Below are 18180 nucleotides of genomic sequence, written 5' to 3' on the forward strand. Positions count from 1 at the left end.
GCGTCTCACACGCCACATTGTCTTGCCGCCCTACCGAGCACCTAGACGAAGCTTTAATCAGGGCTAACTCCGTTTCGACAAAAGCCACTTACCCGTAAACAAAGAAATACAGAAAATAAAAAAGTAATATATACAATTGTACGTACATACTCGCATAACGGAAGCGCTTAAGTAAAATCACTTGTGGTTTCAGTTATATTTAGGTTATATTGACAAATGCTTCTCAGACACTCTGCACCGTGTCAGCACTTTTATTATTCTCAAATTTCTTTACCCCTATATTAAATCTTATATTATTTTCATCTTCTCCCGTTCATTCCACAAAAAATTAATTGTGAATGTTTTCACATGTAAATTTAGCAAAAATAGCGACTCCTTGACTCCACTGCACTCGTCAACACTAACACCAATGCACCTGCGCAAGGCAAAGTTAATGTTCTTCTGGGTTCGCTACCCCAGTTCAGCAGTACTGAAGATGTACTTCCCAGACATCAAATTCAACAAGAACAACACAGCACAATTGGTGAAATGGTTCTCGAATTTCCGGTAAGTGAAATGTTTTTTCTTTTTATTTTAAAATTAGTTTTTCTTCATATACGCTAAGTAGTTCAGAAAACAACGGGACTTTTAAAATTCAAATTTTCACGGGTTTGGAGAGTCCAATTTTGAATTTTTTTATATTATGTTAACATGCATGCCCCTGAAGTACGATATACAAGTAATTTACAGATGTATTCATTGCATAATTTGTCTGTAACAGCCGGTAAAGTTAGACGTGTTTTTTAAATGTTCGTTTTTTAAAAGCTCACAATTCGTTGCTTGTTCCGGAATTCTTGACCAAAAAGATTACTGTAACGATGCCCTAGCATCCATATTCGCCAGAAGTGGTTCCATGTGACTTTTTCCTATTTCTAAAAATGAAAAGAACCTTAAAGGGCCGTCGTTTTACAAGATGCGGACTATTTGAAACGACAAAATTACCGTTATTTTTTGAACACACCGCGTATTCATTTGTGTTAGAGCATAATAGAATATTAGTTTATGCCATACATACTAAATTAGTTACACTGTATATAATATTTAAATGTTCCTAGAATATCAGCATTTCAGCCACGAATGATGTTATGATTCAAATATTTTAATATTTTTGCTAATTTTTCTCTTTCAACCGCCATTAGGAGAAATTACTACAAAATTTATTTATTCAAGCTCTGATATTTTACATTTTAGTACATATCTATTTTTACTAGATCTTTTTTTTATAACCAACGAAAAAGTTAAGAAACGAAATTTTTTAAATGTCATATAGTAATTGACTGCATATAATATCTAAAAACACTGTCGACATTTCTAAGCTGTCAATGAGAGACAATTTCATTTCGAACATTTCAACTGTTCACATATGTATGTATGTATGTAAATAATAGCAGCACGCATATCATATACATATATACATATGTATGAAAATGTCTAGAAAATTTCCATAACTTACCACACTAGCGTTATTTTGGCATTACCATACTATCACATCATGCAACTATTACCTTAAATTGGTTGGCATTCGGCACTTCCCCTCAACGAGCAGGCTTAATTCCAAAATACTTCAGATAGGAATTAAACTGATGGCATAAGCATGAGGTCATTATACCATTCCACCTTACTGTATGTACATACATTGATACACTTATGTAAGTATGTGTGTAGGTAGGCCCGCATACTTTCGGGAAAGTCCAACTGACACCAATTCGACAAAAACGGTCTCTTGCGATTTGCATGCTACCATTCACTCTGCGAAGCCAAAACGAAGGCAGCAGAAGAAATAATATAAGATTAGGCACCCAATCATAAAATGCACATGTGTGAGTATTTATGAACAAGCGCGCATACATATATGAAAATATGTACATATGTACATTCTCGTATATATTCACACACAGCCGTCTTTAAACAACGACGGCAGTCAAACGAAAAAGGTACACACAAAATTTACTGCTATCTGTCAGCTAACTGACGGATATTGCACATAGGTATGCTCGTAGTGCTGGCAATTGCAGTACACAATGCAGCAGGCCAGAGAAAACGCTGAGTAGGAAAGCGCGCCAAACAGGCTCGTGCTTTTTACCGGCTGCTTGAGAATGCCGTGAAAAGCGAACATCTGTTCGGCGCAGTAGACGATTACGAACAATAGTTCACCTGGCCGTGGCAATAAGAACGAACAACCCCTGAACCGGTAGTAATGTACGACAATGCATGCATCCAAGGCAGCTGAAACTGAAGAAATAGTGTAGCTATTCGCACAACGTCTTAAGAAATGCAAACAAAGGCGCACAAGGAGTCCCTTTTTGCCTTTAAGAAAAATCAAAACGTCGTTTTTAAGGGATTTTACTCGCGCGCAAGAAGGCTCAGCTGAAACGTCTTCGAGTTTTTGTTTCTTTGTCATGCTGATTGTGTGTGTGTGCTAGTGCGTTTACCAAATTGCTCACAACGCTAAGAATAAGTACTTCTTTATGTGAATTTCTGTCTTTATTTTTTTTCTCTAGTTTATCTGCATTTCTCGGCGTCGACTTAAGGGTTATCCCAAGGAAATGCAATTGAGAGTTGAAATTCATAATGCTCTCCCCTTTTAGGGGTTGGCCCGGTAAGTCACAACAGACGTTATAATTTGTTTTTGACGCTAAAGCATTTTTCTTGATTTTGTTGATTTTTTTTTTTAATTACTGTTGTGGCCAGGCATTGCATTACCCGCACCTTCGTTTGACTCTTTATACCGCCTTTGACTTAAACGTTAAAATGGGTGGGAATATCTTTTTGGTTGGTTTCTCCGCGACGCTCGATCAACAGTTAGAAAAAAGTATACTATTGTTAGGAGTAATATAATAAGTGCCGTTAATTTTGCCACAAGGGTGAAAATGTAACGGTCATTTGAATTTTGGTGCAACCAAAACCGCTATGGCTGTAGAAAATTTGTTAATGATCAAGCGAAAATAGAAAATTTACTTAAATAATAAGACAAAGTGTGTACCATATGTCTATACCATACGGAATTCGGTGGAATTTTTGTTTTTGAAAGACATATTTAGTAACAGACTTTGGCCAGTTACCAATTCTTCTGTCGATATTTAATGAATTCCACATAGACACATATTTAAAGCTATAATTGTTAGAGCAAAGAGTACTATAATTAAAAGTTTTTTTTAAATGGATTCCACACCAATTTTTATAATTTTTATTTTAAAGATGCATAAGAATATGACAATGAAAAAGCTAATTTCATAAAAAAAACTCCGCCGTCATCCCGCTGCACACTTAACGCCATTCGCATTTCAGTATCATCTAGCACCTGATAATGGCCCCCACTTGCCACAGCGAACATATTGCGACAGCTTGCAGCTGAAAAATGACAATTAAGAGGTGACAGGCTGACTGTAGGTAGGTGGTAGTGCGGAAGGAAATCAATGAGTCTGCCGCACAGCGTCAACCGAATTACATCCTTTACCTAAAGGAACTATAATGAGTTATTTCGAATTCTATAGGCATATATGGGCTTGTATGTGTGTAAATAGGTATATTAATCTAAAATGGTTAAATGATTACAAAGGCAATTAAATTACACCCTCAATGCTTTTGACACGTGAATTGGCACAAAGTTGCATTTGACTTCCGTGGAAATAATTAGCGAGTTCCTGCACATATTAAATTAAAGAATGCCACTACAGAATTACCAAGAATAAAGGAAAAATAATGCATAGGTGTTAATTTTTTTATTATTAAACAAGGATATAAAATGATACAATTTATTTTATATAGTTATACCATATATATTTTTTATATAATTTTCATTATAATTTATACATATTTTTATTAGCGCCAGCCATTTCTTTTGTATTACTAAAGACTAACCCAAATATATCAATATTATTAGCAACCCTTGTCATTATGCAATTTTCGAATATATCTGAAGGGTTTCCTATACAGTACTTGATGTTTTGTTCATTACAAGTATATAAAATTATTCTCCTTCGGTTTTGAAATTTACATAGTTCCAGATTTCATTTAATTTTTTTATGAACAACATTTACTCTCTTATCATCCGCTATCATACGCACGAAAGCATATGTAAGTACTTCACCGACGTATTACAATTGTAAGAGCAGTGCTTTATTGATAAGCTCATGTGCAATTTTTTTCCACTGCCTTACAGACCTCTTCTGTATTCATACATTGTCTGGTTGTCTGATTGTATCAGTCGTCCTCAACCAGCTTATTTGCGTGAGTATCATGATGACACCATTTAAAACTTTAACCTCTGGGCGAAAAAACACCTTTTCCTAACGGTAATCCGTTTCTTACACTCCTCCCAGCTGTGCACATATACACGTGCAACATGCAGCAAGTGTGCGATTATATTGAAGTAATTGGCAACACTTTTCCCATTCAGCTTTTCTGGTGTGTGTTTTTTCGCTTTCTTTGCATTCTACTGCATGGAAGAGTGTCAACCTATTGCAGTTAAGCCAAGTCATCATATTTTCACGCAACCTAAGCCAAAAGTGCACTTAACCTCAAATTTGGAAAAAAGTTAGGATATAATAAAAAAAAATATTAATAATAAGGAAAGTGTGTGCTCGGACGCGACCGAAAATTCATTTCCAAATTTCAATTATTGATTGAGTACAAAATGAACAGAAATACATAAAAATTACGTTATGTGAAAAGAAGGCGCGGTCATCTTTTTCACACTTTCGACTTTTTACTTTCAAAATCTGACGGTCGTCAAATATATGTTTGTACCTAATTATTATGCCCCAGACAGACATATAGTACATATTGTAGTATGCTACAGAAACCATATGTGTGTTAACCGTATTTTGAATTTTTGTTCCACAGCAAGTGGAGTTCTGTACTACAAGTATCCATTGAAATTATGTGGTGTTGTGTAAAGTACTACGATGGATTGCACTGAACAAAGCTCTATTACCAAAATTATGTATTTTCTGTGACTTTTACATGTAAAAAATTAATTAAGAATTGAAATAAGCGAAAAAATTAAAAAAAAAATGGGAAAAATTTGTTGCAAAACCTTTTCTAGATATTTCATATTGCTTGGTCCTTTTTAATGCCCGTAGAGGTAGATTAAAATATATTCTTTTCCCCCTCAGGTAATAAGGCTCTCTGCAGTTATAAGCAATTTAGCTTCATTTGCCTTCTTGATATTAATTTTCTTTTAATTGATTTTAATTTTTTTGCATCAGCTGTCGAGTGTCAAACTTAAGAATACCATATGTGTGTCACTAGGCTCGGACATGGTTTTCTCAACTTTATTGTAATATATATTGTAGTATGGAAACCATATGTCTGTCTTTAGCATTAAAGTCACGAGATTTTTCCAGCAAAACCTGAAGTAGAAACTGACCAAAAATATTGGAATTTGCAATTTTGAGAAAAAAACAACAAATATATTTGAAATTAAAAAACATTAAAAATAAAATATATACTTACTTTTATGTAAATAAGACAAAAGAAGTAAGCGAAGTAAATTAGAATTCAATGAAACATTTTTTTTACTTATAAATTTCTTATTAACATTTTTTTCAATCCGGTTTTTAGGATCAAAATTTTCGTTTTATATTTTTAATCCAAATATTTTTTTTTTAATTTTTGAATCACGTAATTTGAATTTGAAATTATTTTTAATTAAAAAAATTCTAGATTACAAAATAAAAAAAATGTTTTAAATGTTAATTCAATTGTCTATTTAATGCATTATTTGCAACCCTGGTTACAAACAGTCATTAGGTATCAAAGCTTGTTGTACTTCAGTATTCTAATTAGTTCCTGCTGTGGGTATAACGAAATACGTCTCATATGCAATACAAAATTGTGTGAACACTGTAAATTTATGGTTTATCATATGAAGAATTGAGTAGCGGTGGCTACTTTTATGTGCATGGCATAACATTATACGTATGCACTACAGCATCTGTGTAGAAAAGATTTTGTATTAGCTCGCCTGTTTGTGGTTGGCAAGTTTTTCTTGAAAAGCTATTGAGTTCCTTTCATTCCAACGAGTATCCTTGAGCACTTGCACACCCGCGCCCACACACGTTTCCGCTTTTAGGTTGATGCAGAGCAAATGGGCACTTTTAATTTGTGACTTTGAGTGCCATTTCACTACCTAATCGCTCTCAGAGCGCAAAATCTTCATTCGTACCAAGTTTTGGTTTACCAACGCGAGTCAATTGCGCATAGGATGCCGATTTTGCCGTATTGCCGTATAATGTGAACTTTTCGCTTTGCTCACTTATAGCACCTCTTCTATTCCGACATCTTGAATAAACTAATTAGCTTCTGTGCAACATTTATAATATTTTTTTATAATTAAATTACACTACCACTCACTATTTTAGTCATCCTTATGTCATCATCACACACTCATAAGCAAATACAACAAACACAAAAGTAACTGTAAACATTTCTACACACACTCACACACCTACACATACCATATTTTACGTCGATTTCATTTCTTTGCGTTTTTTTGTTTATTTTGTAGGAGCACTTCAGTGTTTGCTCCCTGTGAAATTTCTTTTTAATTAAAACAAAAATATCGCAATTACGGCTCCTTATGTGCGCCTCTACACACAGCAGCAGGTCCTTCGTCATTTTTTTCACACATTCTATCTTAATGTAATCGTGAGTGTTGTGTGCTTTTGTGTGCCTGTGTTTGTCTTTTTAATGGAGTGCCTACTTTACGTTGTTGGCTTGCATTGCCACAACAATGCCGCACTTCCTCAGCTACTATGCCTATGCATTGTGCTAATGGGCTTTTTATACATACATATGTGTGTGTGTATTTGTCGGTAGAGAAATTGAATAATAGTAGATATGAGTATGTGCGCCTAAAAGTGCACTTCTTGCTTTCAAAATTGCATAAAGAATAAAAAACGTATCCTTGCGCCAAAGTGCCACTGCTTATGAAAACACTTCATATTTTTCACCTACATACACAGACATAAATGTGCTAAAATATATAAAGTAGGCGCTGTACATATGTATGTATGTTTGTCTTCCATATATTACTATCAAGCAGCTAGGGTCTATACTTGCCGCTTGAGAAGCTCACCTTTTATTTTCTGCTCCACTTAACAGCACTGAGTGTTCAGTTTAGTGGTAAAATATCCACTTTTCTTCATTTAGCCGTTGTCTACTGGTTCACAATAGCTTGAGTCAATTCTGAATGATCTCAAGTGTCACATTGGAGTAAATATGTATGTACATATATACACCTGCCATACTGATGACTCCTTCGCAAGCGGCATTTCTCGCGGAAATATCTATTATCCGCAGACTTATTTTGCTATTTTTTCACATTTCTTTCAATCGAAATTTTTACTCTTACTTCGGAAAGTGTTTTTGTAACTTAAACGATTGAGCAATAAAAAATAATATTAACAATATTTGAACGGCTTTATAGCTTACTAGTTTCGAAATCGATACGCTTCATACCGAAAAAGAAGAATTTGCCTATAATACACTATAAGCTATATATTACTAATTTTTTATTCAGAAGAGGCTATTCTCTCAATATCTGCTTATTATAAGAATTTCCAATTATCTTTCCACGAATTTATTTTCGCTTGTGCGGTTTTTTTAATTGTGTGCACATGATCTTAATGCATTATTGGATGATTATAATGCGACGTTATTAATAATTTGCAGCACACTTGTAGGCTCGGTCGCATTGCGCACACAAAGGCTTTTTCAAAGAGCTTCAACAAAAGAATCTTAGCCTTGCTGTGACACACATACTTACATAGCACGCAGTTATAATGTTGCATCCGACGTAACGCCTGGCTGAGCTTAGGTGTAAGCTTGTTGCAAGAGAACAAATCTGGAATACTTGCTTTATAAGCGCATTGTTGGGCCGTTTGGTTGGTTTGTTGCAAATAATTTTTAATAATTCTCAAATGAGCATAAGTCAATCTTCTGGGGAACACATCCACTACTTAGATGCTCGACTATGCCCCACCCATTCCCCAGAAATTTGCTTTAGGATTTGCACATGCATGGCAACGTAATCATTGATGATGAGCATAGCTGCACTGAAGTTGGCGGCAGAAATATTTGCATTTACAATTTTTTATTCTTCTTTTTATCTTTTATGTATACAAAGCCGAAGCATTGAAATGCAATGCTGTTGGCTGCTGGGTTTAGTTGAGGGAAAGGCTTTAATTAGCAAAAGCTTTACGATTGATATTCACTTGGGCTTGTGGGGAGCTTTAATGAGTCTCGAAGAACTCGCTGCTGTTGTTGAGAACAGCAATTCTTCTTTGCCACAGATAAACGTGAAGAATGTTTGAGGAGGCACCTGGGATATTATACAATATACAAATGTATTGCCTTCTAGCAATTAGAGAATTAAAAGATAGATAGTTACAGCAGCGGCGCTATGCAACTGCAATCAAGTAATTGAAATGTTCAATCTGTGCATTCAAAGTTATTGCAGCGAAAAGCCATGGACGGAATACTGGTATTCACTAAGCAATAATAATCCATTTTCTGTAAGTACAATATGAAATGTCTTTAAGGAACACATATTTTACTAGCAATATATTTTAATAGCAATATGTCCAAACATTCGAAAAGAATATTGGAAAATATCTTGCCATTTAATTTAGGGCTTTCTATTCGAAATCTATAAGCTGATTACAACCAGTTCTTTCAAATAGTTGTTCGAAAATCTCGAAATGTCATTTCTTTATAATTTTCTCCTCCCAAAGCGCAGCCATGCTCAAGCCACAAATTTTCACCCCTTGCCTTGTACGCCTTGCTCGTTGACATTTCAATTGTATGCAATGTGTCTCCTATAATTGTCAACATTTCACAACAATTCCGAGCTGTTGGCGCTGAACGTTGCACCTCCTCACTTACGAGTGTGGCGCACATTTGTGTATCCTTTTGTTCTGCCGTTGCACTGTTGTGTTGACTCGTTTGATAATCGCGCTAATTTCAAGATTTCCCAAAGCTCTCGCTCTTCTTTCATTATGACGACAACGACTGGTGCAAACAGCTCAAGTTATTGCAGCAGAAACGGATATGAAAACACTGCATTGGCCGCATGGAAAGGGCTCTGGATAACAACTGACAGTGCCAACTTTTCCAAACAATAAATATCAAAATCGCGCATTGGCAAGTAGCAATCGCAAGCGCTGCGCTTACTGCTATTGCTTTTCTATGTATGTTGGTATGTGTGTGTGTGTGTGTGTGTGTAGAATACTGCTAGTACAATACTTCTGACAGCTTCGATGTCATATTAAAACCAGCTTCGCGACGATTGTTCGCACAAATTCCCCTGAGGCAAAATTGACTAAATTGCCGCTGTTGTTGTTACTCCGACGACTGCTGCACTGTCTTCGATATAGCGATATAGTATTTATATACTCTCGTTAATATAACGTATATAAAAGGACGATGGACGGCCAAGCTGACGCTGCGGTCGTCAGAAAACAATTTTTCTCTCAAGCCGCCACAGAAACTAAAAAATAGGCAGTTAGGAATTGTGTATTTATGTAAAGAGATAGTTAAGCTACATAAAACTAACTCAATGATAATATTATTAAATTGAAATAACTTAATATAAGTACTTACAAAGTGTTGCTTAAGCTCAGCTATCGGCCCCTAATGCAGGTCTTCGGGCGCTTGAAACTTTCATAGATTAGCTAAATATGTAAATGTTGTTGCAGAAACACACATTCTACAGAATTCAAACGTGCTTTATGGGAGCAGGTGTCAAAATTAAACAATGGACGTGGTACCGCCCACCTTTGGGTGAAATTTTATACCTTATTAGCTATTTGACCTATTTCGAAGGTTGGTGCATAACATCATTTCCATATTCTTATGTTAAATAATTGGTATAAAACTTTGCACAAATAGTTAAATAGCTATCTCAAGAATAAGAATTATCAAAATCGGACTATGACATTTACCAAAAATATCAGTTCATCTATGAGATATAGCAATTCCGATATATATAATAATTTTGAATTTTCACCTGACTTTAAACCGTTAATAGTGATCAATATGTGCGACATTTTAATGAAATTAGATGGTCAAGTTTTCTTAAAATGAATGGGGTTTAACACTGAATGTAAATGAAACCTTATATCCCTAATATACTGATGGACCGGAAATCATCTGTATAACGTTTTCCCCAAATGAAAATTTATTAACTTTAGCCTCTTTGATTTATATCTCACATATGTATATCAGTTGCGGTTGATTTTAATATAAATATCTGAAACATGAAGCGAAGTGAAACTAAGTGAGTCTACAATTCTTTCCCAATATTTTTTTATATGAAATTTTGTCTATATATGCAAAAATGCTTTCCGCTGTGAACCGTGCAAATTGCGAGAGTATAAAATGTGCGGTTAATTCGAACTTAGCCCTTCCTTTCTTGTTTTATAATAAAATACCTTTAATTTTTGTCAATTAATAAGAAGAATGTAATTAAATTTCGTTGAAGCACATTTTTTATAACAAATTTAACATTTGCAGAGAATTCTACTATATCCAAATGGAGAAGTATGCGCGCCAGGCGGTTACAGAGGGTGTTAAGTGCGCCGATGAGCTTCATGTTGGCGGGGACAGTGAGTTGTATCGTGTTCTGAACTTACATTACAACCGCAACAATCACATTGAGGTACATATACTTAAATAAATAAGACCAAATAACTACTTGTATATATTAGAAAAAAAAATTGTTAAATATCTCAATACCTTGAAAATAGTTAATAATATTTTGTGTTGTTTTGTAAAGGTACCACAAAACTTCCGCTTTGTGATAGAACAAACGCTGCGCGAATTCTTTCGCGCCATTCAGGGTGGCAAAGATACCGAACAATCGTGGAAGAAGGCAATCTATAAAGTTATATCTCGCATGGACGATGCAGTGCCCGAATATTTCAAATCTCCTAACTTTTTGGAACAATTGGAATAAGAGGAAAGTGAACGCAATCGCGTTATTCACATGCTTCGTACAAATTTAAAACGCAAATCTAAATCAAATAAATCTTCGAAAGTTTTAACGACAGGAATCATAACAACAACAACGCTTGCAACAGCAGCTGCCGCAACTGTGCATGCAACAACCGAACCAATGCCAACGTTTGCCGCAAACGCAGTTACAGTTACGCCAGCTAATGCCTCAACAAGTGTAACCAGCATAGCTGTAGGCACAGCATACCAACAAAATTTGACAAGTATAAATTAAGTTCAACCGATTAGTTTTGATTTCCACACCATAATTATGTATAAATATTTCTATATGGATATACGAAAACCATTGCGCGAAATTTGAACATGACGGCAATTTAGAAACCAGTAACACACTAAGTATTAAAATTGACGACAAAACAAATCGATACTATACGATTGCATTTAGGCTTTTAAAAAATGCGAAAAAATATGTTATATTCATATGATGATGTTGTTCCAATTGAAACACAAAATATGTGAACGTGTGGTCGCACAGGTAATAATGAAATTTCGAACGAACAAATTTTGACGAATATAACAAAAATATTTCGACAATACGATGAAGGTAACTTAACAAGATGCTGCAAGCAAATCCTAAAGTAAACTTCACAAATATTTATTATTTTCTTAACTCTCGAATTTTTTCTCGCAACGCGAATTGCGTTCACAAAACTGAAATAGGCAAAGTAAGAGATTGATAAAAGCAAACGAAAGGTTCTAATTATTAACGATTGTTGGGTATTTTGCAAATCACTTCGGCATGATGAGCAACAAAAAATTCCAGCTTTATTTTATGATCAAACATGGAAACACACAATTATTTAACGATGCATTCAATTTCTTCACTTCGAAGAATGCAACTACAGCTTCAGCAATAAAAGAATACACACGCCTCCCAATACATAAGTGTGCATATGCATTACTTACTACACTAGCATAAACCCTTTAACATATAATTATAGCAAAACAATTGCCTTATGTGATGTAAATCGGGTATTGAGGACCACTGAATTCATTCTTAAACAGACACCACAAAAATCAAAACAGAAAACGCACACATATATCTACAATATTACATCAGCTATAACCACAACAGTGTAAACTGCAACTGCTAGGAAGGGCCAAAATATAAATTCGGACCATAACTTAAAGCGTAAATCTGAGATTTAAATCAATTTTACTATTAAATATATTGTCATTAAGTTTTATTTGCAAGTCATGTTGCAAAACACACACATACACAAATATACATCCAGTCCATACACATGTACAAGTATATGTACATACTATATATATGAACCGACATACTTTAATAACATTTGTAGAAGGCAACCTTAATAATTTAACAGCATATATGTACATACATACATACATTGGTAATATAATACTTAGAAGTAACATTTTATTAGTTTTATCAACCACGACCCATACTAACACATCCACACAAGGAACTCGAAAAATCGCAAGATATGTACCTAATCACAGTTCACTAAGAAACATCAAGCGAATTATGATTACATATGTTCAGTTTCAGTAGTTCACTTCACATATTATACATTTTCATTGAATGATCGCGCAAAATGGCTGCCGAGTTGCTACTACGAAAAATCCATGCTCGCCAAACACAACAATTTAAACTCTCCTTACTCGCCGAAATGTTGATATGTATGTGCATGCTATGTTAATGTGTCGTGTGTGAAAAGGATACAGGATTAAAGATCCTTTCAAATTGACGCCGACGTTTTTACAATATTCACAATAACATTGTAAAGGCCTTTCTTGTAAAAAGCTTTACGATTTTCAAATGCTACATTCGTTCTAAAATACTGTTTCTCCTTAATGTAACTATCCAGCAAATAATTTTCTACAAAAAAGGCCTTTTATTCGGTATAATTTTCCCGACTTGTGTTATTATTGTTTTAATATTTTATTCAATTTTTCACCAATATTGACACCTAAACTCACAATTACTATATTTTAAGTATTTATAAATAATAGGGCATCACATTGTACACGTCTACACTAGTCTTTTCTTTATTTTAAACTAGTTAATATATGTAATTCAGTTTAAGTTGAATGCACTTTTTTGATTGTTTAAAATATTTAAGCTGTATATACCTAATTATAAAGTTTCTTAATTATTAAGTTTTCAAATTTTGCCTTTAATTTAGCAACCATTATATTGTATAAACTATTATTTATTCGATTAAACCAAATATACTATGTAACATAAAATGATTTTCAGTGTGTTCTATTTTTTTGCATTTTAATTTATTTGCTTAAGACCATCTACAACTACACTAGGTATAATCGATCTTATAAAATTAGGACTGACTAATGGATAGCGGGTGAGCGATCAAAATTATATCAGTATTTATTAACTTTTAAGCTGGTTAGGTTAGGTTAAGAGCTCGATCCGAAAAGGGATTTCACTTGGACAGCTTAGAACTGCCGAGATGTTTCAATGTCAGTCTGGAAAAGACTGGACAATGGAGGAGAAAGTGTATGGATGTTTCCACCCCACCCTCCGACAAGATTTTAGCTTTATCGCATGCCTATTAGACAGTGTTCAGTAAGAAACCCCGTAGTTCACTAGATCTCCTGTGTTCTACTCTAGGCCTTTTAAGCAACTTATATTCAATTAATATGTGCCGATCTAGAGTTTTCAATAACAGTCAAAATATTTCTATACAATACCGATATTGTAGTAAAAGCGGCTTAAAACTTTAAGATCTCTGCCTTTGTCGGATGGAATTAAAATCACACCTCAAATAAGAGCTCGCACAAATAAAAATATTTAGAATTTATTTTTTAATTGTTTACATCTGGAGAAAAGTAGAGTTACCGCTTGGAAAACAATTTCTTCGACAGGAAAACTTACATAATTAGATTTAAGTGACACCAAATAGATCAGGGAAGAATTGCTACAACTAAGAATAAAAAAATGTATCTTTATGATTTTAAGCAAAAATAGCTAGTGTTTATATCTTTATATCGATTTTTTTCTAAAAGTTTAAAATTTTTTACAATCATTTGAAAAGTTCAATTATTTATTTACAAACGATTATTCCTTTTCAGCTCTATTCTTTGTTGAGTTTTTATTTTTAATCTGACTAATATTTACAATCCAATGAGTTTTCGGATTTTTGTGTTCATATGTACGGGTATTGTAAAATCGTCGGATCACACAAATACACCGCAGCCAACAAAAAAGGAGCTTAAGTCATACCCAGAGTTAAAAGAAAAAACGAAAGGGTATTTTTAATTGATAATTGGTATGCAAAGGTTATATAAAATTGTTGAGCACGTGGTAAGTTTCCTTGTATGTAAAAGTATTTTTGTACAAGTATTCAAACGTTAATGTGGAAATAAACAGCAACACTGTTTGGAAAACTGTAATTCGGAAAGTAACTATATAATTATGTAATGTTTTTGATTTATCATTCATTTGTATGCTAAGTTTGAGTAATTTAATGATAAAAATAATTATTTTTAGATTATTTTATGCAGCTGCAGTGACAAATTTCGAATCTCAATCGTTAATTGTTAATGCCTTTACTAAATTTATAACATAAATAAAATGAAATATGATTCTTTGGCTTAAAACGTAATTATAAAGAAAAAACTACAAATGTAACTGATTTTGTGATAAAAATTCGAGGAGAACTCATTATTATTTCGGAACAAACCAATATAGGCGCCTATCGGAGTTATTCTGAATTACAACTCCCAGGCGTTTATACAAAATTCTTTTGTAAAAAATAGTTAATTGAAATTTGGAAAACACTATGTTAAAAAAATAATAAGAAAAAATTTTAGGAAATTTTAAGGCATTTTAACAATAAACGTCAAGGAGACAAAAGAAAAGAAAATAAATTATAACTCATAAAATGTTTGGATGAAACTTTAGGCAAAATTTATATACGATATTATTTGAAAATTTGACAAGAAATCGAAAATTCCTAAATTCAAAATTACTGCAAATAATAATGCATTAGTATAAAAGTATGTACTCAAGTTAATTTAATTCTTTAGTTAATTTATTTCTCGCTAAACTTTAAGTTGTTGAATTGATTTAAATTTTTTTGAGAAATATATGTAAACTTTAGTATTTAGAACGAAATCAATAAGAACCATAAATTTCGTATATATTACTGGTAAGCAAAACTAAAAAAAATAATTATAGAATGCTGTCAGAGAATGAAGTCATTAAATAAATCGCAACCTAATAGCAGTACAAACGTGAGTATGCGCATGCATACATACATACATACAACAAACAAATATTGCTTCAATTAGAGCAATATATGAGAGATAGAAGCCCAAGCGACATTTAAAACAAGTGCGCTACTATCACTACAACAGCAATACAAACAAGCTTACACTTATTATAATAAAATAAAAATTTCCACACAATAATATTACATATTTATACCAAAATGAAACATACATAGTTTACCTAATGTTTTAAGTTACTTAACTAAATTACAATTACTACATAAGTTAAATATAAAAACAAACGGCAAAAGAACTAAATGAGAGAAAAACAAAAACAATACAACAATAAATACAAAAATACATAAACAACAAAATTTGGCTATTTTCTTTGGTTTTACTATTATGTTTCGAAATTATTCTTCCAAGTGAACACACCAACAAAATACACCTATATTCAACGATTTTTTTCCATCCATTGGACCCGGCGAAGTCTAAGATATATAGTACAACAGCAACAGCAAATCTGCATTTGAATTGAAAACTTTTAATTATTGGCGAATACAAAACACAACATAATGTTGTAGGTTGTATCATATGTTCACAGCAGTTATGTATTCTTTGAGAATTCACAGGTACTGTTTAAAGGATGGATCGTTAATGCCGCAAAATTTTTCAATTAAAGCATTTTTTAAATTATGCATTATTGCATATTTTATATATGTTCTACAATTAATATTCGGAGTTGCGTAATTATCTTTAAAAGCATACAACTAAAAACATTTGGTAATACATTTTCAATAATTCAAAATTCTTTGAGTTTTCTATGAAACATTTTTGAAAATTTAAAAATCCATGAGCATTTAACATATTGTCCGGAAGCTATAAAAGCTAGGTTCTATTTTGAGAAGTTCTTAGGAGAACCTAAAGCATTATTTACGCGACAGATGTGTAGATTTTGAAACTTTCAGAATTAAACGGCTATAGTGAATGCTGTACACAAAAATATGTAAATACAATAGCCTAAAAATATTTAATATAATTTGAAAGCAACTCTAACAACATCACCGGCTCACATAAAGGCTTTAGTTTCAACATATTTCATTATTTTTTTTTTGTTCTGTGCACAAAAAAACTGTTTGGCTAAATTTAGAAGTTTGTAATATTTTGGTAAGATCAGTTTTGTATTCAATGGAAAAAAATGGCACACAATGACGATCAAAACTAGTGTTTTATGAAACATTTTAATGTTTCTCATTTATAGCAATGCAGTTTACACTTTGAAAGATGATCATCCATTACAATTATACTCCAACCTAACACAAATATTTTAACACAAGGACTATATTAAAATACCAAGTTACAGGAAACAAAGTTTATTTTAATTAAAAATCTTCGAAAACTTAATACTTTGGGCAACGACAACCAAACATATTTAAACCAAAAATTTTACCCGGAAAGTACAGGAAGAGCAGATCCGATATACATACGAAAAACTTTCAAGTTCTGTGAAGAATCATCACGAAGAAAATTTTTCACAGCTGACAGAAACAAATCAGAGAATTACAAATAAACAACCGAGCGGGCGTCATAACCAAAAAAAGAAAAATAACAACAGAGGGCCTACTAGCAAAGCAAACACAATATTTACGAAACTAACAATTAACAAAGACGATGTTAAATCCAAAAACCAAAAATGAACTGAAACCAATAGCTACAAACATAGCATTCAGTATACATAATCGTACATACACTCACAACTTCAATATTTAATATATATGCAATACATAATTGGATACTTTGTACATAAAAAATAATAGACAAAAAAGTTAAAAAAAAAAAATTATAATTAAAAATTATATAAGCAACCTGAAAAGTCGGGAATAATAACGGTAAAAAAGGTCTAGTATGAAAAATATTTTAACTAGAAGCGATGACAGAGTACTTAAACGAATAATGCGGTACTGTATTAGCCACATTTTTATATAAAGTAAAATCACCCCACATCCATCCATAAGCTCCTTTAAAATCCCATACAATATCCTGCAATGCTCCACTCAAAATAATTACAATTAACCATTTAATACCGTAAATTTAGTAATTAGTAAATTAAAATGATAAGCAAATTATAAACTCTAAACAGAAAACAAAGCACAAAGGAAAATACTCCATTGACGGTATTATTGTGCAACACAAACAGTTTCAAAGTTGATTCAACCATTTTTGGAAAACTACAATCACTGCATATATATCATGTAATTGAGAACTGTCAGTTATATGAGAGCAAAACAAAAACTAACGGTTCTCCGATTTTGGCAACACAAACAGTTTCGATTATAAAAAAGCTACGCAAATATACACACATAAGAGTTTATAAAAAATTGATGCATAAAATTAATAAGTATACTTTTACAATTTAATTTGACATTCAACATCCTGAGTTACAATAAGTCTGATCACATGAAGCTATAAGTAAAAAGTAAAAAGTAAAAAACAAACAAATTCAAAACCAAAAATAATTAATGAATCAACATACAAAGAAAGAGTCTCGATGTAAAACAAAAATAAAATATAACTAATTGCGTTTTTTTAGTAGCAAACGCGATTCGATTCGAAATTGTACAACTTTGGCGAAACCACACACACTTTTGTATAGCGGGCAAAGTGTGGAATTTTTATCACTTATTTGGCAAGAGTAAAAAAGCAAAATATTCTTGGAACAAAGGAAGAAAAAACCAAGATAAACGAAATCCATTGAACCCCCGAAAAGGGTTAATCTTCTTTTCAATACGCAATAGAGAGACGCAGTGTATCCAGGAATAACGCACTGTGTACTCAACCAGAATAAGTTTTGAAAAAAATTAATGTTCATAAATTTTACTTTTTGGCTGTGCGTTGCACCGGTCCAACATTGCGCATCCTTTTTTT

General features: G+C 32.8%; 1 protein-coding gene and 1 long non-coding RNA gene across 5 annotated transcripts in view; one reads left to right on the forward strand and one right to left on the reverse strand.

The window, feature by feature from the left end:
- The window catches only part of pros (homeobox protein prospero), a 79330-nt gene extending 65557 nt beyond the window's left edge, over positions 1-13773 (forward strand). For 3 of the 4 annotated variants that reach the window (XM_036373628.2, XM_036373629.2, XM_036373631.2), the window contains 3 exons: positions 361-546; positions 10558-10702; positions 10820-13773. In XM_036373628.2, the coding sequence (XP_036229521.2) occupies positions 361-546; positions 10558-10702; positions 10820-10999 (511 nt within the window). In that variant the 3' untranslated portion in view covers positions 11000-13773. The remainder of the gene's footprint in view (positions 1-360; positions 547-10557; positions 10703-10819) is intronic. The other variant, XM_036373632.2, reaches the window with a different exon arrangement.
- LOC118683004 (uncharacterized) lies at positions 541-1246 on the reverse strand. Its single transcript, XR_011395168.1, has 3 exons — positions 982-1246; positions 810-911; positions 541-751 (listed from the first exon to the last, which is right to left on the reverse strand). It is a non-coding gene; the product is annotated as an uncharacterized lncRNA (long non-coding RNA).
- Positions 13774-18180: the final 4407 nt, after the last annotated feature.

The sequence above is a fragment of the Bactrocera oleae genome, chromosome 2, assembly GCF_042242935.1.
Source record: "Bactrocera oleae isolate idBacOlea1 chromosome 2, idBacOlea1, whole genome shotgun sequence".
In the NCBI taxonomy this organism is placed as follows: Eukaryota; Metazoa; Arthropoda; class Insecta; order Diptera; family Tephritidae; genus Bactrocera; species Bactrocera oleae.